This window comes from Solea senegalensis, linkage group LG18, assembly GCF_019176455.1.
Source record: "Solea senegalensis isolate Sse05_10M linkage group LG18, IFAPA_SoseM_1, whole genome shotgun sequence".
NCBI lineage: Eukaryota > Metazoa > Chordata > Actinopteri > Pleuronectiformes > Soleidae > Solea > Solea senegalensis.
This window is the reverse complement of record NC_058041.1, coordinates 5,499,737-5,524,298: the sequence shown is the minus strand read 5'-3', so window position 1 is coordinate 5,524,298 and position 24,562 is coordinate 5,499,737. Positions and strand designations below refer to the sequence as shown.

Here is a 24,562-nt window from a genome sequence, read left to right as displayed (position 1 = left end):
TGTGTGTGAGAGACCAACCTGTGCACCACTGAGGCTCTTCAGTCCATGACTGGTCATTTTCTTCCTGGCTTTCTCCTCCAACAAATTCAGCTCAGCCCTGGACAAAATGAAAGCAAAGCAAAGGTGCACTTGAATAAACGATGTCCATGCTACAGGATGAATCCAATCACACGTTAAAGCTCATATTCAAGCACTTCCAATGCCCATTTTTAAAGCTTTTCCAGACCCTTACAGAGTCTGTAGTTGTCCGCAGAGCCTTTGTGTGTGAGTGTGAGTGAGTTCACCCAGGAAAAAAAAAAAAAGACCAGAATATGTCACCCGTCAGGCAGAAGAAGAAGAAGAAGCAGTTCATTCTTTACAGCTCACTTCCATTTCTCCATCTAATGAGTGAAAACTACCGAGTCACGAGGATAGATTTATTTTTTGTTGTGAACGAAATACACAGCCACAGTTTCAAGCACTTTCAAGCACTTCACTCCCCCAAAACATTGACAAGCACTCTGCAAAACCTTGATCACACAAAATTTCAATTCAAGCACCTTTTCAAGGTTTTTTTTAAAGCACCTGAACGAGCTCTGCTGGTATTTACCCCTCTCTCTCTCTCTCTCCCCACTCTTCTCGTCTCTCTCTCTCTCTCTCTCTCTCTCTCTCTCTCCCCACTCTTCTCGTCTCTCTCTCTCTCTCTCTCTCTCTCCCTCTCTCCCTCCCCACTCTTCTGGTCTCTCTCTCTTCCTCTCTCTCTCTCTCTCTCTCTCTCTTCCCACTCTTCTCGTAACTTTGATGAGGTAAGAGACAGTTTGACGGCAAATATTCAGCAACTGTGCGAATATGAAACTGTGCTGAATCACCACGTGAAAGGATCCAAGTGATAAGAGAGAGGAGAAGACACACACACACACAGACATCGAGGGAGGGAGAGAGAGAGAGAGAGGAACAAGGGGAGGAGGAGGAGAACAGCTGAGGGGGAAGGGAGGGAGACAGAGAGAGAGATGAAGCAGTCTCGGGGGAGTCTGTCCGTTGACCGGAGCTTCAGGGCTCAATCGATAAACACTAACCTCTATTGAACACTCCTCCCTTCCTCTCTCTCTCCTTCTCTCCCTGTCCTTCCTTCATTGTATGCATACTCTCTCAGACCTCAGGCAGTCAGCGCACACACACACGCACTCTGTTAGCAGCTGTGTCTGAGGCAGGTGAATCCTATATTCCCACAGAGGGAAGGTTTGGCTCTCAGCATCTCCGCTCCCAGGAGAGAGACAGAGAGAGAGAGAGAGTGAGAGAGGAAGAGGAGTCTGCACATCTGTCTGACCCCTCCGAGCCTCTAATCCCCCACATTTATGCCTCGTCACGTCCTCACCTGCACTACACTGAGTGCGTACATGTACGTCTTGTGCATTTCCATATATTATGCGCCCACTACTCGGGTCTGGGACTGATTTTCAGTGTTTAGGCGCATTTTCCGTCAAGTGCTGCAGTTCGGGAATGTCACACAGTTATTTGCGAATCCATGCTGTACCATCCTAGTTTTTGGTGCCCCTTCTGCTGGGGTAGCAGCGATTCTGATGGACCGGCTCCAAAAAGGGGTGGAGCTACACACAGTGAAGTCTGTTGAGTGTTCAAGAGAGAATCCTCCTTTTCCATGATACAGTTCTAGCATTACTCGGTTTGCTATCAGGCATGTTGTTTTCTGAGATAAAATTGAAAAAACATTTTCAGTAACTGAAATAAAAATAAAGATAACTAACTAACTGAAACTGAATTGTGTGTTTATAAAAGTAACTAAAAACAAACTCAAATTGTGGTTGAAAATGTGCTTGGTTTTCGTCTATTATGTATTTATTTTTTTCTCTGCTGCCAACTTTGAAAGGTTGTATTTGAGACACACCACTTTTAATTATTATCACCTTTTTGAATCCTACACCTGGCAAACACTCCATATTACAAAAACCAAAAATGAATAAAAACTACGAAATTAAATGCTCTAAAAACTAATTAAAAACAAACTAATTTTAAAAACAAAAAGCCAAGCGGTGGCCAATCAAATCACCAAATTACAACACAAGTGGTCCCTCTTTCAAACCCTCTTTCAACTGATCTGAATGATGGAATAGAAAATATTGACCTCTATCTCGAGTTATACAAAACACTGCAATTGCTACTACAAGCATTCATGTATGAAAGTATCAAGTCATTTTGCATCACTGGCAAAAAAAGGAAGAAGACAAAGGAGAAATTCTGCATCCCCACTAATACTGATCCTGACCCTGGTGTGAATGCAGCTTAAACTGGTCAAAGACCTCTTTAAACCCCCGGATTAAACAGGGTTTTTCGTCCAGTGGGATTGAGAGAGGTCGCCGCTTCCCTCTCCATCTCCCACCGTTTCCCTTTCACCCTCACACGACTCTCACAAAGACATGAAAAAGCATAAACAGACGACGCAAGGCTGCTTAATAATGACAGAAATGCCGCTCACGCACGTAGCAAAACCCCGGGCTCTGCTAATTAAAACGAGTTGTGGCGGCGCGGCGGCGGCGGCATGTAAGACTAAAGCCTTTTATTGTCATTTTCATTAGCGCTTTCTAATCACGGCTACCCGTGACAAACCTTGAGTTTCTCTAATCATTTTATCAAGGCGACGGGTGCACATGCTAACAGAGGTGGGGCAGCATGAGAAAACACATTTATCACTGCGAGTGTGTGCGTGCGTGCGTGCGCAGGAATGTGTGTGTGTGTGTGTGTGTGTGAGAGCATGGAAAGTGTTAAATACTGTGTGGAGGGTGATGTGGAGTCGTTTATCACTGTAATAACTGTACATCAGGACTTTGTCCGGCTGTATTAATATATGCGGGAGGTTCACAGGGAATCGGGACATAATCAATGCGAGTGATAAATATGATTAAAAGTGATTAATGATGATTAATGAAGGCCTCGTCTCTGTTGCCTCCTCTCATTTTGAAATCACAGCGAGTTACACGGGTTCCATCATGTGTGTGTGTGTGTGTGTGTGTGTGTGTGTGTGTGTGTGTGTGTGAGCGGCTCGTTCCACTGCCCAATCAGGCTAAACCATCAGCCGCAGAGCATTTGAATCAATTCAGCTGAAGAAGAAGAAACTTCTTGAGAAATCAACCGCGCCTTTCACCGGGAACACAAACAGAAATCAGGGATGGGTGAATGAATGGGTGGATGAATGAGCGGGGCTTTTGCCAATCACCCTGATTATACCGACGCCACATCGCAGCACTGACCTGAGTCTCTTGGAACTCTCCGCGGCAGCTGGGCCGGGGGTGGACTTGCGCTTGCGGGGGCGGCCGGGCCCCCGGCGCGCGGGGCTGCGAGACGTCTCCTCTTTCCTGCGGAGAGGGAGGCGAGCGGGTAGGTGGACGGAGACGGGGAGACAGAGAGAGAGACGGATCAAAAGATTGTGAGAAATGTGGAGGAAACTTGCATCGGCTACAGGTCAAACTGCATTAGGTATGAGCAGACTGCAAGTCCTGATAAATCAGGAGGATGCGGCATGACAGCAGAATTGCCGATGTAGGAATGCATGATTCATTCCTGTGTGTGTGTGTGTGTTCTCTGCTCACTGGTGGTCGTGTTTCCTCTGTAGCTTGGCCAGTTCTCTCTGTTTCTCTTTGTAGCGGCGCTGTAGCTCAGCCAGCTGGACGCGCATGGCCAACTCCTCCCCTCCCATTGTCTCCATGGAGCCCTTCACTGGGCACACCTGACACACACACACACACACACACACAATAACAGAGGAAATTTAAAAAGGCTGAAAACAAATGGAGTTCCAATGAATATTTGAAGTAGGCAGCCAGTGTTTGTGCAGCCTGGCAGAGGCTTTTCTAACCACAGCGATCACAAGTTTTGTCCCCAAAAGCAGTTCATTTAGATATAAAAGCAAAGATTTCTTTAAAGATCAAACTGCACATCAAACATTATGACACGCAATCATATATGTATATACATATATATATATATATGTATATATATATATATACATATATATATATATATATATATATATATATATATATATATATATATATATATATATATATATATATATATATATATATATATATATATATACATATATGAGTGCATCCAGAGTTAATGAGATTTCTACAACCGTAAACAATGAGCTGCAAATGATACTAGAACAGATTATCCTCAGTTAACTAGTTGTAAGACTGAGGATTGTATTTGGTACAAATCACCCCTTCAAATCTAAACCATTGAATGTGAAGCTGAATAATACACAATTATGCACTATACAGACGTTGGCATTTGAGAAGTTGCATTAGTGCCTTTTCTGGATTCTTGTTCTACATTTTTAAAATGTATTTCTTTCCTTCTTTGTTGGTGTTTTGTGGTAGTTGGCATCTGCTCCCAATTTTTTAGGGTTGCCACAGGTGATCTCTTCCTGATTTGGCATAATTTGTTCACATCAGCAGCCTCTGTGTGCTTTAACTATTCAACATAATATTATCCTATCTCAACTTGACAGCAAAATTAAGTGCAAATGTAATGTGAGAACATTTGTTTTCTACGTCAGAAACAACAACAAATGTGTGAGGTGTTTCCATTCCATTCACACATTATGTCTCTGCATAAACATAAAATACTCTTGAGTCGATCCTCACCGGCTCGTGACGAGGCGTCCAGCTGCACTTCCTGCGCAGGTTGAGCCTCTTCCTGATGGGACACTGCCGCTCCACGCCAACATCTACGGCTCCTCCTCCTCCTTCGTTCATCTCCAGAGCACGGGCGGCCGCCAGCGTCGCCAGACTGTGGAGGTCGAAGGTCAGCATGTCCTCACCTGCAACGGAGACAGAGGGAGAAGCGCGGCGGTGTCAGATTGTTGCATCACATACGAAGGCTGACATGCAGGGATTTATTTTCTTACGGCCGCGGTGAGACTGCGCCTTGGAAAAGTGGCGATACTTATGATATTAGGTAGTTTATTTGATGTATGCGTGTGTTCACGTCTAATCGTACACAAACACACACACAACACGTATACTGACACACACAAGGGGGAGTATGAGAGAAGCATCTCTACATCCGTCACTGTCATTAACTCTGTCATTGTCACAGCAACAGCAGATGAATGAGAATATTCATGAGACTCTACACACACTAACACGTTCACACACACACACAAATCTAAGCAAACAAAACACTCGTTCTGAATATACACATTCACCTGAGCTGCGCAGACATGGGCATGAGGGAGTACTGGAGAGAAGGAGGAGAAGAGGCAGCAAGAGGAGGAGGAGGTGCTGCTGTGATGGAAGGGGGGAGGGGATGGGGAGTAAAGGGGAGGAGAAGCAATAAGAGGCAGAGCGTTTATTGAGCTATCTATTTATTCTCCTACAACTCCTCATTATGGACATGGACAGAATCCAATTTCCCCTTCGAGGAGAGGAGAGGAGGAGAGGAGGAGAGGAAGAGAAGAGGAGAGGTTTCATCGGATCACTCTCACTGTGCACTGGAGCTGCAAGGCCTATTCACTGACATCTGACATTATTAAAGCCGCGCGTGTTTGAGCGGGAGACAGACCGAGACAGAAATGCAGCAAAAAGGAGAGGAAAGAGAGGAGGAGGAGGAGAAAAGAAGGATGGAGTCCTCTACTGTGAAGGAAGGTTCGAGAAGAAGGGCGAAACGGATGTGAAAACAAGACGGGGCAACTCCTCAGAGAGCGGGAAGAACCCGAGACGCGCGCACGGATTCGTCCTGTCCCGGCTCGCAGAGGTCAGTGCCGTCTCATCTGTTAGACCAATGGCACGCTCCGGTTACCGTGACAGCATGACATCACCACTGACATCACCACACCTCGTTTAGTCTCCTGGAGGAGAGCCACAATCGATGTATATACCCTCACACACACACACACACGCACATACGCAGCAATAACACCACACTGTGTCCCCACAGTGGGCAAAGGATGTAATAAGAGGAGGCACAAAGGAATTTTAGGGGGGGAAAGAGGAACAGTGGCACAAAATTAAAAACACTTTCAGTTGATATGTGATCATTACAGTCCATTAAGGAATTTATTGAGCTGAAATTGCAATATAAAGTAAACGTGAAGGGATACGGAAAAGTGTGATGCTCATGTAAGAAGTAACGCTGTTAATTTACACTGCAGGGGAAAGAATCTCTTGATTCCTTAATCTGTAATTGCAATCTCCAGTGAGCGGCTGAGATATCCGTCCATGTCAAGAAGTGGCATAAATGCATCTGTACGGGATCGGTTTCATCTCGAACACGCTCGCGACGCCAAAAACACGCCATCAGCGACATTAATAACATTTCACACGGCGGGGGCCGGAGTGCGGTTTTAAAATAAACGTGCTGCAATTTTTGCCGAGCGCCTTCCACGCCGCAAACAGGACTTATTGATTTCACACCTATTACACATGTTAACCACGTGCACACGTAAACAAAATGCACAGCCGGCACGCTCCATATGTGACACACACGCACACACAGCTGCGGAGCGACTTATGATTTTTACACTTATTAATTCCATCAACAAGGCTTGCAGAGGCAGGATTTACACACAAGATTACATTGGTTTAATAATAATTTAAAAAAAAGGAGGAGAAGACGACGAGGAAGTGTGTGAGGGGAAATAATAACAGTGGGAGGAGGAGGTGCAGGCAGCCTGGTGGAGAGACACACAGACTCTGACGGAGGAGAGCGGGGGGGATTCATCTGGGATTACTTAACAGCTTACACACACACCGATGTGCACACACACACACACTCTGATCCTGGCATAAATAAAAACACTTTCTCTCAGAGGGACAACGAGGAAAATAGGAGCGCTTACAGGAGAAGTGTTTTAAAAGAAAGGGTCTAATAAGCAAAGCAAGACGGCAGAGCCTGGGGGACACACTGTGTGTGTGTGTGTCCCGGCTTGTGTCTGAAGCTCCACTTGTTTGTCCATCTCCATGCCGGCGCCCCCCCCCCAAACAAACACACAAATATACACCCATCCCAGAGGGAGCAGCGTAGTCTAGAATAGAGAGTCCGAGCTGAGGGAGGAAGCAGGACAGTGAGTGGGAAAATGTTTGCATGTGTTCATGAGTTCATAGTCTCCACATCTGGGTTGCACACGTCTCCCATATCCTTGTTTTTGGTTCACCGTCAGTGTATGTGTGTGTGTGTGTGTGTGTGTGTGTGTGCGTGTTGACAAGAAGTAGGGTAAAAAAACAAAAAAAAAAAGTTTCCTTGATCTGATTTTCACGGACGTTGTAGTCCCGGCCCCCGAAAACACAACAACAACTGTAGTGTGCACTGGGTGTAATGTAAAGTGACTCATGCAATCACTGCGTACATTGTTGTTTCTCATTCGAGACGTCACACTCACCTCTGGCCACTTTAGGTGCAACTGTTCAACTGCTCTGTAGTGTCTCATCAGCCAATCACATGGTCACAACGTGGTCATAAGAAGAATGTCATTGCAGAGATATGGGATGTTTTTGTTTTGATCGCGACAATAAAGCCTTTGAATCCTTTGAATCCTTAGAATAATGAGGCTGCCGGAGTTCAAAATAGAGCATCACAATGAGGAAGAAAGGTGACTTAAAGTGACTTTGAAAACGGTGAGCTTGCTCATCTACTGGGACTTTCAAGCACAACCATTACCGGGGTTTACAGAGAGTGGTCCAGAAAAAGGAGGAAAATATCCACTGAGATAAATGCCTTGTTGATGCTCAAGGTCACAGGAGAATGGACAGACCCTTTTGAAATGATATTAGGGCAACAACAACTCAAATAACCACTTGTTACCACCAAGGTATAAAGCAGAACATCCCTGAAAGCACATCACAATGGGCTACTGCAACAGAAGACCACTCCTGTGTACCTAATAAAGTGGCCCCCTAATGTATTTTATAAGGCCTAGATTATACTTTTTACACGTTTGGTTGTACATGTGTGGAACCTCCTCACACAACCAAATCAAGCATGGTTACCGTCTCCTTTGTTGTCTCTATTGTAACCCAAATAAATGTGGGGGTTCTCTCACAGGCTATTATACGGTGGTTGAAAATGTTAGATGGTATAGGCTGGAAGGCAAAAAGGGTCTTAAAAGAAATTCTCCTCACCTTCGGTGACGTTCTCTTTGCTCTCTCTGTTCCTCTGCTGGATCTCCAGCTCGGCCAACTCTCCCAGTATCTCCATACCGTGGTGAGGTGGAGGACTCGGGGCCCGGGCGACAGGTGCAGGTGGGTACAAGGCATCTCTGGTGGCGCACAGAGCCGCTGCGATCAGGAGCTCCAGGCTCCACATGTAGGCTCCTTGGAGCTGCGCGGCTGTGCTTGCTGAGGGAGTGAGGAGGGCGGCTTCACAGGCTGGAGAAGGAGCAGGAGAGCTACAGGTAACCTCCACCAAGTCTTCATCAGGACTTGTGCCACTCTCCTCCTCCTCCTTCTTGTCATCCTCAGCTACATCTACAATCTTTCCATCTTTGTCACACTCCTCCTCTTCCTCCTCATTGTTCTGCTCTTCAGGCTCTACAGGCACAGAGACGGTACATTCTATTGGGTCAGGCTTCATTCTCTCCGTCTCATCCTCTACCATGTCCTCTTTTCCACGTTCCAGATCATCCTCCTGCTCTTTGGATAGCTGCGGCTCCTCCAGGCTGGCCTCCTGGCCCTGACAACCCAGAGAGAGCTCTACTTTTAGGGTTATGCCGGTGGCTGTGGCTGGGCAGGCTGGATCTGGGACTGGAGCTGGGGAAGGGCATGGCGAGGATCCAGAAAGCTTGCTCCCTGGCTCTGAGACGGAGCATCCTTTTGCTTCCGCCCTCCTTTCCCCCTTCTCTTCTTCTGCAACTCCACTCTGAGATTCCAACACTTCACAGTCTCTCACATCCTCTTCTTCTTCTTCCCTGCTTCTTTTCTCTTCTTGGGTCATGTGGTGTGGACGTGGGAGGGACTTGGAGTCTGGTTCTGCTGGCTCTGCCTCCACCGTAGCTTGTTCAGCCAATCGAGCTTCAGCAGGTGAAGGTCCAGCCTTGTAGCCCATGGTGATTGGAGGGTAGGAGTAAACAGGTGGCAAGTCTGGTGGGGAAAAGGGAACGGTTTAATATGTGTGCTGACACGTAAAAAAACAAATTCTCAAGCATTAAAAAGGAAAAGCGGAATCTCAATTGTCTCTGGAACAGAAAACAGAAAATGTACGTGTAAAGTACTTATACACAGTCTGTGTTTTGTGTGTGTGTGTATAGATTTATGTGGGATATTGATGATTCGCTGCTGTTTTCCTGTGATTGCAGCACCGGGCCCTGTCACCCCTGCATTCTTATTATTGATGGTATCCCTCCGCCCCCTGACAGCACGCACAGATGAATGCGTATCCTTCCGCCCGTACCTCTCAAGGACCCCTGAAGGATAAGAAGGGTCTATCCGAGGATTTCATTGACCTTCCTCCTGTGACACGTACTATGTGAAGGCTCAGACACACACACACACACACACAACATGACACACTGAGAGCCCACATGCTTACTCTGACCTTACTGGCCGACCTGCCCGCTGTCCCTCTTTCGCTTGAACACAAACACAACTGCACACACATTCTGAAGGGCACACAGAGGAAAGGATCAGATAAAAGCAAAGCAGCACCCTTCCCTCTTTTCTCTCTCTTTCAAACAGTGTCTTTCTCTCTGTGGCTGTTTTTCAGAGATGGACTCCAGGTGATGTCTCGGGATTTGGGTCTGGACATTCTCTGGAGTTTGCCTTTCGCATTCCCAATCCCTTTAACTTTGCATAAGAATATAATCCCTTTCAAATTCATATGGTTTGTTTTCCATAAGCTTAGAATTAGCCTTTTTCTGTGTACATAAAGTAAGGGCCTTGCTTTCCAAAGGCTGTCCTCTTGTGCCACCATGTTTACAGCAGTCTGAACAAACAAACCAGCTAAAGTGTTCATTTAGTGCTTTGAAGGACAAGTTTATTGTTATTTTGTTTTACATTCTACAACCTCACCATGTGAGATGTCATTAATTCTTACACACTGGATCAGGCGTGTGCCATTTTTCTTTACCTCAGCGAAGGGTAAAAATGTGGCTCAATCTGTCAAGTTTGGAACTTTTTATATCACATTCTTTACTCTCTACTGATTGTAAGAGTGATGATAATTGGCCTTCCTGGCTGAACTGGCGAGCTGTCCAGGGTGTACCCCTATAGCCCTTTGTCAGCTGAGATTGGCACAGCACCCCCAGCGACCCTTATGTGGAGGATAAAGTGGTAGAAGATGGATGGATGGATGGCCTTTCTGGCAAAATGTCATCGTTATCCAAGATAAGGATAATGCCTCTCCTACGCCTGTTTCTTTTTCACACTGCTGTCGTTGTTTTGATTGCTGATTGGTTTGTTGGTATCATACAACATGAACTGGGGGTAATTCCCTGAGGCAAAGTCTGCAGAAAGACTTGAAGGAAAGTGACCACTACCTTCAGACACTTCAGACAAACTCACGATGAGACAGCCCTGTGTCACTGATTTACCAGATATGTGCCTGAAAGTGTTGAGACACATTCACGACATGACTCTTAACAAAAAAAAGTTTTTTCCTGCTGTGTTCTCACAACCTATATACTACAGAGCTCGGTAGGAGAATCTCCCAAAAAAAACCTCTCCAGAGAGAGACTTCCGTGGACTTTCTCACATACAGCCCCTGCACATAATCCTGGGAGACTCTCACTGCATGTCTGAAAGCAGCTTATGTCTTTGTCTTGTTTGATGTCTTATCTTTTTCTGTGACTGTCTAACCCGCTGGTAGATTCCTTCAAATTGATAAATAGACTCCCCACCCCCACTCTTACCTGGCTCGAGGGACTGTGGGTAATCCTGAGGTGGCTGCCCCTCTCCTCTGTCACTGCTCCTCTCCAGGCCTTTAGACAGATGTGAAGGAGCTGGACTCAGCGCCGGGGAGCGGGGAGCCGCCGCAGCCGGGCTTGGCGCAGGAGTCAGAGGGTTCTGCGGTCGAGAACGTCTGGACGGGGAGTGGTAGCAGGGGGACTGCCGGCTGGCGGGACACATTCCTGGAGACGGAGTGGGCGTCTTTGTTGGGGGAGGAGTGTGGGAGAAGGGTTTGGCTGCATGGGACGAGGAAGAAGAAGGTGGAGTCCGGGATGATAAGGACTCGTGAGGAGAATCTTCTATGGTGATGGCGTGCTCCTCGTGTTTTCTCTGTGAAAAAGGAAGGGGAGAATTCACATGGTGTTTGATCAATGGGGATTATTTAGGCATCAGTTTTAGATCTGACCTATTTTTGTATTGGCTGTACCTGTGCTATGGAGTGATGCTGCATGTGCTCCATGGCTCGATGCTGGTGCTGCTGCTGCTGCAGGGCATAGAGCTCCTGTTGCCGTAGGAATGAGGAGCGAGAGTAGACTGGGTGATGCTGCAGGTGAGGAGGACCGCGGGCTCCGTATACAGGAGGCCAAAGTCCTGACTGCTCCAAAACATCTAGAGGAGAAAATAGTCAGGAAAGGTTGCTTTGATTTTTTTTCTGACAAAGATTTAAAAAAATGGGTGCAACCACATTGTTACTGGCAGAGAGTTTAGTCACGTTAACATCAGACTATTTGTGACTTCACATCCTCCTTTTTTTTAACTCTTTCTATTTCTGATAACACCGTTTTTCTGTCTCTTCAAAGCCACACCCAATGGGCACACGTGAATTCAGATACACATGCATGTACGAACACACTCTTGCACACTCAGCCTTTCTTGGCTGCCTTGTCGCTGGGAACCTTTGTTCTGTGAGATTAGCCTGAGTGGGCTAATGTTTCCCTGGGGAAGGGTTCAGTGGATGCACTTCCCCTCTCTGCAGGAACTCCCACGAAGCGAGGCAAGGGAGGCGGGAGATAATTAAATTTCACAGCCTGTTTGCAAAGCAGTGTTGACACACACACACACACACACACACACTCTTTTTCCTATAGCAATAGCTAAGATGTACAACACAACCCCTAACACCGAGCAATGTCTCCAATGTTCCAGACATGAACACAACTAACTTTTACATGTCCATACACGCTTGCGCCGCACATGCCCACACAGACACACACACTTGTGCAAAGTCCAGTCCAGACACACCAGTGCGCCACCACAAGAGAGATGAATGTCAGTTAAAATGGTTTGCTTAACGCCGGGCACATGCAGAGGGGGCAATGGAATAGCTGCTCCCATTAACGAAGCTATAAAACACGGCCCCACTGACAGAGGGACTTAGTTGAGCATTATATTATGATTAGCCAATGATACTAAAACTCTGGGAGAGAAATGGCAGCAGCTCCAATGGTACAAATGAGAGGAGGGGAGGTGGGGTGGGGGTGGTTAAGTACGGGTAGAGCAATGAATATAGACACTGCCGGTTGTCTGTGAGTGTGTGTTCTTAAGGTGAAAGAGTACTAAGCATACCGAGATGATGATGTGGCCCAGGTTCTGTAGGAAGAACCACCAGCGGGGAGTTAGGGTCTTGGGTCAGTGACCCCAAGACGGGCTGCAGAGGGCTGGGCAGACCTGTAGGAAAGCCGGGGCTCATTCCCACATGACTTAGACCTGGAGCAAAGACATTCACGACACAGTCAAATGGCAGCAACATTTAAATACTGATTTTACTACTATCTTTAAAAGATAGCGTGTGTGTGTGCTGAGTTGGTAAATCTTGGGACTCATTAAGCAAAGCTAAATAAAACACAGCAAGACAAGGTCACTCATTGTGCAACTCCTGACTCTGGATTCCTATCTGGATCACCACCAATATCTTATAATTTTTTTCCCTTAAGCCATAACCTACATCCCCAGACGATTTCACCCAAATCTGTCAACAAGTAAAAAACTTGCGCTTCCTGCTGACTACTCACCGTACGAATGCCCCATCCAAAGGGAGGGACTTCCTGTCCTCTGCATCCAATGGTGGTGAGCTGGGTGAGCGTGTGCAGCCGGGTCCGCCCCTAACTGGTTGGCTCCTCCAGGAACCAAGAGGTGGGAGGTCAGGTCACCATGGCAACTACTGGAGGGGTGGATCCTGGCAAACTCCACTCTATCCTTGTTTTCCCTGTGGTAGCGGTAGGCAGGGTGAACTTTGTCATTATCCTGATTATCCCTCTTATTGTCATCATCATCATCATCGCCACCACCATCATTATGATCATTATCTTCATCACTGTCATCTTCATTACCACTACCACCATTATATTCATCAAGAAAATGAAATGTGACAGCAGCAACAGGGGCAGCCATCATCTTGTGCCCAGTCCGTGAGTTCTCATTATATGTTTTCTTCCCTTAATATGACTACATAACAAGAGTGTGATACTTCAGAGACATTCGCATTAGTCTCCATAACATTAATGCACCACATCTCATCTCAGACACAGAGAAAGAGAGGGAGAGAAGGGGAGGGAGAAAGGAAGAGAGAGAGAGAGGGTGCAGAAATACCACATCAAAGGGCGAGAAAAGTAAATGGAGGGAGAGAAAAGAGAAGCCTCGGACTGAGAGAATAAAAGAACTCCAGCTTATCAGATAAGAGCCGAAATGAATAGACGCTGCCATATGCACGAGTGCATCCATGAGTGGCCGCTCGTGCATTTTGGTGTATGTGAACCTACCTGATGATTATTTCCCTGTCTCTGTCCAGATGATGAAGGCCAATCTGCTCCTCTGTCATCCTCTTCCTCTCCTCTGCCTCCCGGCCAAGAGGATACACAGGACGTGACACACCTAAATCACAAGGGCCAACCGTGATCAAAGTCAAAAATATAATTTTATGAAACCATTACTAGTCAGATGCTTACATTTATAGCATGACAGGATGCCTGCATAACTACCATCCTTCAATGTGCTACATGTATTTGTATGGCAAAAATTGTCATACTGCATCTCTGAATTAAACTGTAACAAGGAAACTTTCGATAAATATGAATTATGCAGAATTTTGCAAGTTCCAAGAATGCATTTGAAGCCCCATATCTACCAAATGGCACTGTGCAGTTTAGCTCACCATGTTATGGTTTAGAAGGGTAAACCATCTGGTTTGCATTTCCACCACGGGAAGTGGAGCCTGGATAGCAATAGTTGCATGAACTATTACCATACAAGTGCAACATTTGCATTTATACTATTTCATTCCCATTGTTGCAGAAAAGCGACAATTCTATCTATCAGTTAGCAGACTGCACTCCATCGAGCTCCACCCTTTAGGCTATGACCACCGTGCTGCCCCAAAAGAAGGGTTATATGGTACCCTTCACGACGTTTGAAAATTTAAACAAAAATAAGGGTGTGAGGCACCAAACTATAAGGCTTGTTGGAAAGATCTAAATGGGACCAACAAATGTGAGCTAAAGTAGATTTTCTTTCCCAGTATTTCAGCCTGGAGCACAGAAATAGCATTGACTTCCAGTGTGAGAAGAATAATAATGTCTGACCTTTCATGCTGGGCAGAACCCTGCCTTGTCTGCTGTGTCCAGTTGTGTTTTCTGGGGAACGGTGGGGTGGCCGGGCTACCGCTACGGCAATACCAACCGGAGGCTGTCGCACCTCCCCCTCTCCTGCATCCCCAGACTCTTTCCCACCTCGGTCACCCCTCTCTCCCTCATTAATGGATCCTCGGCGAGGAGGGAGCGACTGTTTAGGAGGGTCCTGTGGGGAGGTGCTGCTCTTGGCCACTCCTTTCTCCCCCTTCTCTGATCTCTCGCCACCTTGTTTAAGGCAGCCCAGACCTCCAAAAGGGCTTCGCTGTGGCAGCAGCAAAGGCTGCTGGGAGCTGTAGTTCATTAGGTTCTTCATGGCACTGCCTACATCCTCAGTAGTGTGCGGTGAGGAGCGGGATAGTGGTGGAGGTGGCTGAGAATGGGGCTGGTTGTGGTCATTATTTGGAGCTCTCTTGCTGAGGCCTCTTACTTCACCACTACCAACCAATGCATGATGGGAGCTTTTCCTCTGGTCCTCCTGATGACTCTCTCGAGCTCCCCAAGAAGATGCTGTATGACTTCCATCTCTCCCCCGATCTTCTGTACTTGCACCATGGCTGCTGTGCTGCTGGTGCCTTATCCTTGCAACTTTTTGTCCCTCCCTCTGAGTCCCTGATCCCATCTTCCCATCAGAATGAGGGCCCGAGTAGGAACAGTCCCTGAAGGGAGGAGTGCTACTATCAGAGCCACCCTTTGATGTACTCTGTCCAACAGTAGGGTGTGTCCTTTGGGCATCAAGTGGGAGTGAGGGCCGGTAAACATCATCCACAATCTCTACATCTCGAGAGGATGACGCTCTGTCCAGGCTGCAAGATCGCAGCTCAGGCTGAGAGCTGGTGTTGGAGCTGGGTTTGTGGAAGTTCTGCGTCTGGTGGCTCCAGTCTGGAGGCTTGTCAGCTTTGCCATATCCCAGGTGCTGATGGTATGGCTGTGATTTGTCCTTCTTCTGGCAACTGTTAAGTCGGCTAAGGTGATGTGAATGACTTTCATAAGATCCTTCACCACTCTTATCATCTCCCTTTCTGCCACCACCTCCTGCTCCACGACAATCTGGGGCTGCCAGGTCTCCTAGAGGTCCAACTGAGGGCACATAGGTTGGGCCAATTACTTTCGCCTCCCTGCCAGACCCTCCAGGGGTGGATGTGGTGTCTTTTGAGGGCGTTAGTGTAAGAGGGGAACAGTAAAAGTCAGGATGAGGATGGTGATGTGTGTGATGTATCCACCCTCCTGTGACTGGGGAGCCCATGTGTAAGGCATGAGGAGGTGGTGGAGGAGGAGGAGGAGGAGGCATTGAGTAGGAGTGAGGGGTAGGAGGTGCCAAGATGGTTGTCGCTGCAGCGGTCCCTCGTCTCATACATTCAGAGGAGGATGTTGAGGGTTCACTAATCCTCATTTCCCCATTTATGAGTCCATCTTTGGAGCACCGCCTGCCTCCTCCAGATACAGGTCTCCCCATCGCACCACCACTGCAGCTGCTCATTGCTCCACCTTTGGAGCCACTTTCTGACCCTGAACCGCTGGATAGTTTACAGGCAGTCATACTTTTTGTCCCCTGACTGCCTGAATCACTGTCTCTGTACTCTTTGTGTCTCTCCAGAGAGTGTCTGTGGTCCTCCTCTCTGCTCTGGGATGTGAGATGAGGGAGGAGGGCATGGTGCGGGTGGGGGTACGCCTGGTGATGGTAGCCAGACGGAGTGGTGGCAGGGTTTGTCTGATGGGAGTGGTGATGATGAAGCTGGTGTTGTTTGTCTTTACTCTCCTGGTGCCGGTCCTTGCTGCTCAATCGCTCCTTGTCCTTTGACACAGAGGAAACTCCTTTCTCACTCGCGTCCTTGGTGCTCTTCCCGCCTCCTCCCCCGCTGTCTGTCTCACGGCTGCAAGAGCCAAGAGGATGGCCGGGTGCAGTCCTGGACAAAGGAGGGAGGCTGTGATTGGTGGAGAGCAAAGGGGGCTGCGGAGGAAGGCCTCTTAGGTAGAAGTGATCTGGAAGAAGAACAGAAGGCAGAAAAATAAAGTTGCATTCATGCAACGACATTTTCTCTTGAAAAAAGCAAACTAAAGCAATCTGTTGCATCAGTGTTATCATCCTAAAAATGTACTTGAAAAGGTAACCCAGCCATTTCCATATCCATTTGGAAATTGAAATCATAACTTCATCTTATGCATGTGTCATTTCTGTGCAGCATTCTGCTAATTTATTTGGTGACCAAATGAATTTCTTCTGCGGCCAATTTGTGGGTTTCAACCCAGTTTGAGATATACAGCAGTCACTGCTGTATATCACATGACCACTGACTTGTACTGGAAAGTGTAAACAGGAAGCTGATTCTTTCCTCTGCAGCTGTTTGCTTAGATTCAACCATTAATACTAATGAATAGTGACACAACAGTAGTAAAAAAGGGCGTCTGTTATGAGACTGACGACAAGATTTAAGTGAAACGGAAAGTCAGTGTTGATGGACGTTTTAGTTAGTGTTGTAGCCAAAAAGGTCCTGGTCGGGAAGCAAATTTGGACGACTGTGGCTTTCAACGGTCGATGCTCTTCCGGACTAAAACACAACCCCAGAGTTTTAAATCAAAAAAGGTCAACAGTGTTGACCTCAAGAAAATGATGGGTTAGTGTGGACAGTAGATGCATCTGGAGCAGGATTTATGAAGGTGGGTGTAGCCTTAGCAGAAGGTACATTGAGTTCTAGAAGAGTGATCTTTTTGTATTCAGTTTTGTAATTAAGTTTCAAATAAGGTACAAAATCTGCCTTGCAAAGTTTACAGAGGGCTCTGTTTTGTACTTGTAGTAAGTTGTTTGGAGATACTCGATCCTACAATCTTGTGAGTGAAGAAGAGTTGTGCTATAAGTTTGGTGCACCACTAAACCGAGCCACAAGTTTGGGAATGGCTGCTCTGAAGAGATTTGAACATTAGCTGCAAAGTGGCTGCTTAGGACACACTTTAAAAAAAAAAGTATAATGAAATGACTATATTGCGGTGGTGCAATGTGTTGCTGTAGTAATATCTAGAGAAAAGGAAATGAGAAAACACCAGCTGGAAAAGTTACTAGTTGTAACTCCTGTGGTGAGAGCTGATGAAGCATTTTAAAAGAAGTATATAGCCTATAAAGCAATTTTTTTTTCAACAGTTTCATCCACCGGCACATTAGGACCTACCTTTTTGAGTGTCATAAAAGCGGTGCTGTCCATAGAGACCGTTGCTATGGTGATCCAGGGGACTCATGGGGAGAAAAGGAGAAGCAAGACTTCCTGAATAGCTGGGGTACCCTGTCAGAGGGAGGGAGAGAGAAAAAGAATTGATGTTTCTCTGCAGTGCTGACATTCAGCAGCCCTCTAAACAAACAGTTTATCTCTACAATCTATCATAGAATAGGCCCATTTTAGAAAACACAGGGAGAAAAAAAAAAGGGGGGAAGAAAATATGGCCGGTTAGTGCTACTTTCACCATAAATGCACTTTTGCACAAACACGCCACAGGAGTTGACATTATTTACAGTGGACAAAGTGGTGACAAAAACCACAGCTGACAGCTACTGCCAAGTGTTTGCAGCGTTTAACTGGATGGAATTTGCTCTTCTACAAAACACACTTTTCCCAAACCCAAGACAAATAGTACGAAGACTCACCCCAACCAACACACACACACAGAAGGTCACTGGGAGGTAAGCGGACGTTCCACTCTGTTCCTCGTCTTCAAGGACGTTGAACTGCATCGTGGGATAGAGGAGGTCTTAGTGGTTGTGTTGATAGTGACTGGAAAGGTGCAGGCATGGGTCAGGGTCATTGATGTGTGTGTGTGTGTGTGTGTGTGTGTGTGTGTGTGTGTGTGTGTTCTTGTATTTATTACCTCTTTGGGACCTCTTCTGTCAAACACTGACATTGTCAGGACCTCATGGAGACCCAAACCTATTCCTAATGAGGCAGAAGCTAATTTCTGAGGAACTGGTTATGGTTAAGGTATTGTTTTGGCTGTTCAAATGAATGGAAGACAATGTGGAGTGCGTATCATGGGTCGTGGTGGTGGTGGTGGTATATGTATAGAGGAAGTAACTTGAGTCCTGTTTCCACAGTTTGATGGAGTTTGGGACATCCATCCATCTATCTTCTACCATTTTATCCGGGTACATCCTGGACAGGTCGCCAGTCCATCACAGGGCCACATACAGTACATACATGTATACCAGTTTGAGTTTGGTGCATGTTACAATTATTTGCATTTGACTGTCAAAAGTTGGGAAAGGTAAACTGGCCGTACTCTCCCACTTGTTGTTCGACTTCTGTTGAGCAATGCAGAGCAGCGGTCTGGCACCTAATGGGTGGAGCTAGACACACTGCAGTCCATTGATCGGTCAACAGCAAATCAGCACGCCAGGCCTTCTTCTTCGTTGCAAGGACGCATATGAGATGTCAACACACCGGTGATGATCATCAAAAAATATCAGTTTGAAAAGTGAAAAGTGACGTACAAACCAATTAGCCACCAGGGGGAGATAGTGCTGGCTGCAAAAATAACTCTGAATGAGAGTCTAAAGTCTTTGCACATGATTTAGAACATCAGTGAACATTTTCCTGAGGAGTTCTCAGGTTCTCAATCGCTAGAATCAGCCCTTCTTTAACAGTTTTGTCAATTATAAGCACTCTTGCCTTTGCAGCAAGAAGACCCAGGTGAGTGTGACAGTGAATGGTTGTTTGTCTCTATGTGGTCATATGATGGACTGGCAACCTGTCCAGCTGGGATTGGCACCAGCCCCCCGGTCCCCCAACCCCTGTGACCCTCATGTGGAGGATAAAGTGGTAGAAGATGAGTAAGTGAGTGAGAGAGTGTTCCCATGGAGTGGACACCAGAGTGATTGACAGCTGGCATCTTCCAGTAAGAGACATTTGTGAATTTGCAGTTTCAAAAACCATCATGAAGCCGATCACATTGGAAAATACGAGGCTTCACAATAGGACTTTGATTTGCATACTTTTATATGCCCAGTTTATGGATGTCACATATTTACATAAGTGACATGGATCGCAAGTCAGGTTGGAGTCTCAGACTGCTCCAGACTGTACCGTGGCGGGCTGAACTGCAGGGCCTAGTGGGAACGCAGCTTGGTTTGAGGGGCGGGGACTTGAAAAAAATCACCACAGGCCCGTGCACATTCACATGAGCTCAGTACACAAACACATCACAGAGCCAAAAGGCTTGGATTGTGTGAGTGTGTGTGTGTGTTCTCCAGCAGCTGGTTTCATGCCCCACAGAGTGTCCTTGCCGGCCCGTTAATTGGCAGCCGTTAAAAGTTTAACGGTGGTGGCCAAAGTAAACAGCACTCCATAAAAACTCATCCTACGCATTCCACAGTCGCACTGCAAAACCACCAACACCCCCTCACTGCTCCCAGCGTGTGTGAGTGTGGAACTCTGTGTCTGAGCATTTATGCTGCAATGTAAATGCATGAACGTGTGCGCACACCCCTCTCTCTCTCTCTCTCTCCCTCACGCTCTGTGTGTGTGTGTGTGTGTGTGTGATTACTCTGACTGGTTAACAACCAGTGAATCTAAATGGCGACAATTAGCCAAAAGGCTCTATCAGCCATCTAAAGCCAATCCCATGGGTAATGATGAGTGATAAAACTGAGGAAGGAGGGAAGGGGGGGGGGATGAGAGAAGAGGAGGGGAACAAAGACAACACAGAGAGATACGGTGACAAAAAAAAAAGGAGAAGGGGGATAAAAGAGGGGAGGGAAGACAGGACAGAGGAGGTTAGTGATTGAATATACGGAGGCAGAGAGCGAGCGAGAGGGAGAGAGAGGAGACACCAGAAAGAACGGGGCTGTCAATATGAAAAGCCCCCAATCTGGTGCTGCTGTGAGACGTATGAAGAGGGGAGAGGAGTGTGTGTGTGTGTGTGTGTGTGTGTGTGTTTTGTGGGTGAAGAAGATGAAGGAGGAAGTGAAGAGCTTTGAGATGGTGGAGATGAGAGAACAGAGGTAAGGAGAGGAGTGAGAGCACATGAGAGGGGAGACGGGAAAAAAAACAAGGACAGGTGTGGAAGACAGAGAGTGACGGGATGGGTGAGTGTGTTAGTGTGTGTATGTGTGGGTGTGTATGTGAGAGGGAGGGAGAGAGAGACAATGCATGTGTCGAGAAAAGATTGTGTGCCGGTTCTCAGGAAACTCTGCATTTCCTCCTGAATAAGTCTCGTCTGCGACTCTGTGTATGTGTGTGTGTGTCCTTTGACTGAGTCTAGAAGTGTGTGTGTGTGTGTGTGTGTGTATTAGCCAGGTTTCGTCTCTCCGCGCTGGCTACGCTCCACTCTCTGGACCGTGGCCAGCTGGCAGACGGCCTACAGGAGCTCCCTGGCTTTAATTCGTAAAAACAATCATTTGCAGTCTCCGTGTGTGTGTGTGCAAGATTGTGCGTCTCCGAGTGTGCGCACGCACGTGTTATGTGTGTTCAGACATCAAAGCCGAGCCACACAGACACAAAATCTGTCTGATAGGCACACACACACATTCTCCCTCCACACACACATTTCTGCTCTCTCCACCGCTGCTGCTGCTGCTGCTGCTCACATCGGAGTCCTGCCTCAGACTCCTGTGAGTCTGATTTAAGACAGTCACTCCGGGCGACATTAGTGCTCATTTTCGGGGATTAACTGTTGCTATTTATCGCTCCATGAGCTGCAAATGAGGCCGTCGCACGAGTGAAACTCTTGTCTCCTTTCACACCTTTTTAAAGCTGCATCACGAGAAATTTGTATGCGTAGTTTGACTTTAAAGCATGTCCATAAACTAGCGTCCCTAACTGAGGGAGTGTTAGTGTGTATACAGCAGCAGTGCAAGGACGGGTGGGGACAAGGGGGACCAGGTTTGTTGAGCGGTAGAGTTCACTTTGGAACCTTTTCCGTTGACATTCCCTATATATCACTTCCTGTGTGCAGCTATACTGAGAAACATAGAGGGTCGTGTGGAGATGACAGGGTTAATCGGCATTGTGTGAACATATTTGACAATGGTTTTGAAATGTATTTATTGCTTACATGAGTTTAGCTTAGTTTAGTTCACAGCCGTTCTTCTTCTTATTATTCTTATTACTATTATTATTATCAATATAACGATGATGGATTCATTGATGTCCCAATAAGTCATTCCTGTAAGTCAACACCAGGACAGACTGTAACTGTCTGAGCTGAGAGGAATGCAGTGGTTATTATTGATATTGATCACACCGGTGCTTTTCCTGCCGGGACACGTCCATGAGAGGACACCAGAGAGGGAAACCAGTCAGTGCACTGGTCACAAAGAGTCTCCCATCATCCACACTGACATTCAAACACTTCCTCCTTAAGGTGGAATCCTTAATTGCTCGGTAATAACTCGCATATTGTTAAAAAAAACGGGCGAAACGTGAAATTCTTTCCGTGGTCGTTGGTACGTGTTAAACTGTGTTTCTGTTTGTGTGTTTGTGAAGGTTATCTGTCGAGGCCCATCTCGCTGTCTGAAGACAGAAATACTCTTACACACAGACACAGGTTTGTACAGCTACTCTTCTGAGGTCCATTCCATTCATTTTTACAGCCTCAACAAAGCCAATTCAAGTATTCGTCCTAAACTTGACCAGTTCCTCAGGAATAGGACCAGGTTTTGGTCTACTGGTCCTGACAAGGTCAGCGTTTGACACCAGAAAAAGGTCCTTAAGAGGTAACAAATACAAGGAAACCCACACACACAGAGACACACGCATACCTGAAATAGACAGATAACTGAGTCATGTTCACTCTCTGACCACAAACGGTTAACAGTCGAAAGAGGACATGATGCGTGTGGATGCGCACATTTGTGTGTGTGTGTTTGTGTCTGATCAGGAAGGGGGCCGTTGGAGGTCGGTTGGCCCAGAAGGGGCCCTGAGGGTGGGGATGCGGTCAGAGAGGGAGGTGGGAGGGAGTTTGTGGAGGGAAAGGATGATGGAAAGTTGGGGTAAGTTTCAGTGTGTGTGTGTGTGTCTGCTATGAAACTTAAAACCATAAAAGTGAAAGTGAGGAGGGCAGGAGAGCATGATTGAGTGAAAGCAGGGGAAACAACGTAATGAGTCAGACATGTATGGCAAATTACTGTCTGTTATGATGAATCACGGTGTTTGTTTGTGTTTGTTCGTTTGTTAATTTGTTTACTTGTTTGTTGTGTTTGTGGCGCGGGATACAGTGAAGCAATGCAATGCTACCTCGGTTGACATACCGGAGGAGAAAAATTGCACTTAAACACTCCGTATATACTTGAGTTGCCCAGCAACCATCACACAAACCTATGCGCCTACACGAGAAGGAATGACTTTCTTTACCAGCAGGTGGCAGTAGTCTGTAATCACAACTGAGAAACAGGAAACTGGAGGAATCATTTGCTAGCCTGGTCATTTTTGTCATTTCTCGTGTTTTGATAGCCGTTGCCACGGCAGCCCTGCAATGAACTGGTGACCTGTCCAGGGTGTACCCCACCGACCGAATGCTGGGGCAATGTATCCTTAGACCATATATAAGAAATAGACGTAGTCTTTATGTTTGAAAAGTGAAGCCTAGACAGTAGGATGGAAGTAGCAGTCAGCCATCAGGGGGCGACTCTACTGGTATTAAAAGGAATAGAATTCTACAGGAAAATAAGCTTCTACTTCAACCATTTAAGGTCAAGTTAAGGGTCTAAATCGTTAGTTTCAGAACATGATGTCAATTTTGTATGTTCTGTTTTAGAGGAAAATAGATGGTAAAGCACAGCACATATGATTGATTGGACACCAGTGTGATTGACAGTGACACCTCTGAACCTCTGGTGGAAAAAACTGACGTGGCAACCTGTCATATTGCGAATGTCAAGGTTTCAAAATGGGTTGCTCATTTCACAACCCGAAAACGTACGCGGTCCACGGGTGTGTCCCAGACTTTTGAGGGACAGAGCAGAGACAGCGGAAGGTTTTGGTTTCATAGCAGTTATAACGGGCCAACTGTCAAACTGACTGTTTCTGTCAGTAGCATCATCTGAGGCATCGCTGTGGTGTGTGTTTGGTCTGCGCTCAATGTTGGTTAAACCACTTAATGGCTCCATCTCTATCTTAATCCCAAACCGAGACCCCGGATTAACCAGAGACCCAAGCAGGCTCCTGTGTGTGTGTGTGTGTGTGTGTGTGTATGTGTGTTACCTTCATGTGAATGGGGGAACCATATCGGTGAAGCACTCGAATGGGGTCCAGTCCTGTACGAGGGGGAGGATGGGGAGGCAGCAGGTCCTGACGGGTGAGGAGGGTGTGACGCTGGGGACCCCAGACTGCTGGCCAGGAAGGAACCCATGAAGGAAGCACCTGAAGGACACACACAGAGGAAACGCAGGAGGTTAGAGGAGAGTGTGCTCGCTGAGTAAATATGAGGGAGTTAGAGGTGGACGTGACTGTACTGAGGTGCAAACAAGCATTTAACACCACAGAAGAAGAACCGAGAAGCTCTAAAGTAAACAGTCTTTAGGACATCGTGAAGTTCAGCTTCATGCGACTCCCTGACACAGCACTTTTTTCCTCTCTACGTTATGACAAGAGTCAAAATATCGTTTTAATATCACTTAAATATCACATTTTTCTCAACCCAGCAGGAGTTTGAGGCAGTAAAAAAAAAAAAATAGAGAGAAAGAAGTGAAACATGGCAGAGCTGGGTGGTATTAATGTGACAAGTGTGAAAAATGAAATTTCATGACCTGCCCAAGAGAAATTAATCCTTCCATGCTACATTCACACTGCCAGTGAAAGTGTCCTCATTCTTTCTCTTCACATGGGAAGAACACTTCAAAAGAGAAAATGGTTGACAGACTAAAATAAAAAAAATAATAAAACTTCAGTCGGTAACAACTATATGGATTAAGTTCATTTGACCTACAGAATGAAAGTTGTTTTCAATTAAACTGAGGGGTGCGGAACTTGAAGTGGATAGTAGTTATATTTCCCACCTGTAGTCCCGCCTCCTCTCTTGCAGTTTGCGCATTTGTGACCTAGCCCTAACCTTTATCACACGACACTGATCAATTTCTGTCTT

At 46.5% G+C, this 24,562-nt stretch overlaps 1 protein-coding gene across 2 annotated transcripts in view; it reads right to left on the bottom strand.

The window, feature by feature from the left end:
• Window positions 1-24,562, bottom strand: part of bahcc1b (BAH domain and coiled-coil containing 1b) — a 78,549-nt gene that overhangs the window by 16,364 nt on the left and 37,623 nt on the right. For both annotated transcript variants that reach the window (XM_044014641.1, XM_044014640.1), the window contains exons 3-15: window positions 23,683-23,841; window positions 17,665-17,775; window positions 14,456-16,483; window positions 13,637-13,748; window positions 12,890-13,083; window positions 12,444-12,584; window positions 11,305-11,486; window positions 10,841-11,207; window positions 8,118-9,074; window positions 4,644-4,819; window positions 3,582-3,718; window positions 3,243-3,347; window positions 19-97 (exon numbers count right to left, since the gene is read on the bottom strand). In XM_044014641.1, coding sequence (XP_043870576.1) covers window positions 19-97; window positions 3,243-3,347; window positions 3,582-3,718; window positions 4,644-4,819; window positions 8,118-9,074; window positions 10,841-11,207; window positions 11,305-11,486; window positions 12,444-12,584; window positions 12,890-13,083; window positions 13,637-13,748; window positions 14,456-16,483; window positions 17,665-17,775; window positions 23,683-23,841 — 4,748 coding nt within the window. The remainder of the gene's footprint in view (window positions 1-18; window positions 98-3,242; window positions 3,348-3,581; window positions 3,719-4,643; window positions 4,820-8,117; window positions 9,075-10,840; window positions 11,208-11,304; window positions 11,487-12,443; window positions 12,585-12,889; window positions 13,084-13,636; window positions 13,749-14,455; window positions 16,484-17,664; window positions 17,776-23,682; window positions 23,842-24,562) is intronic.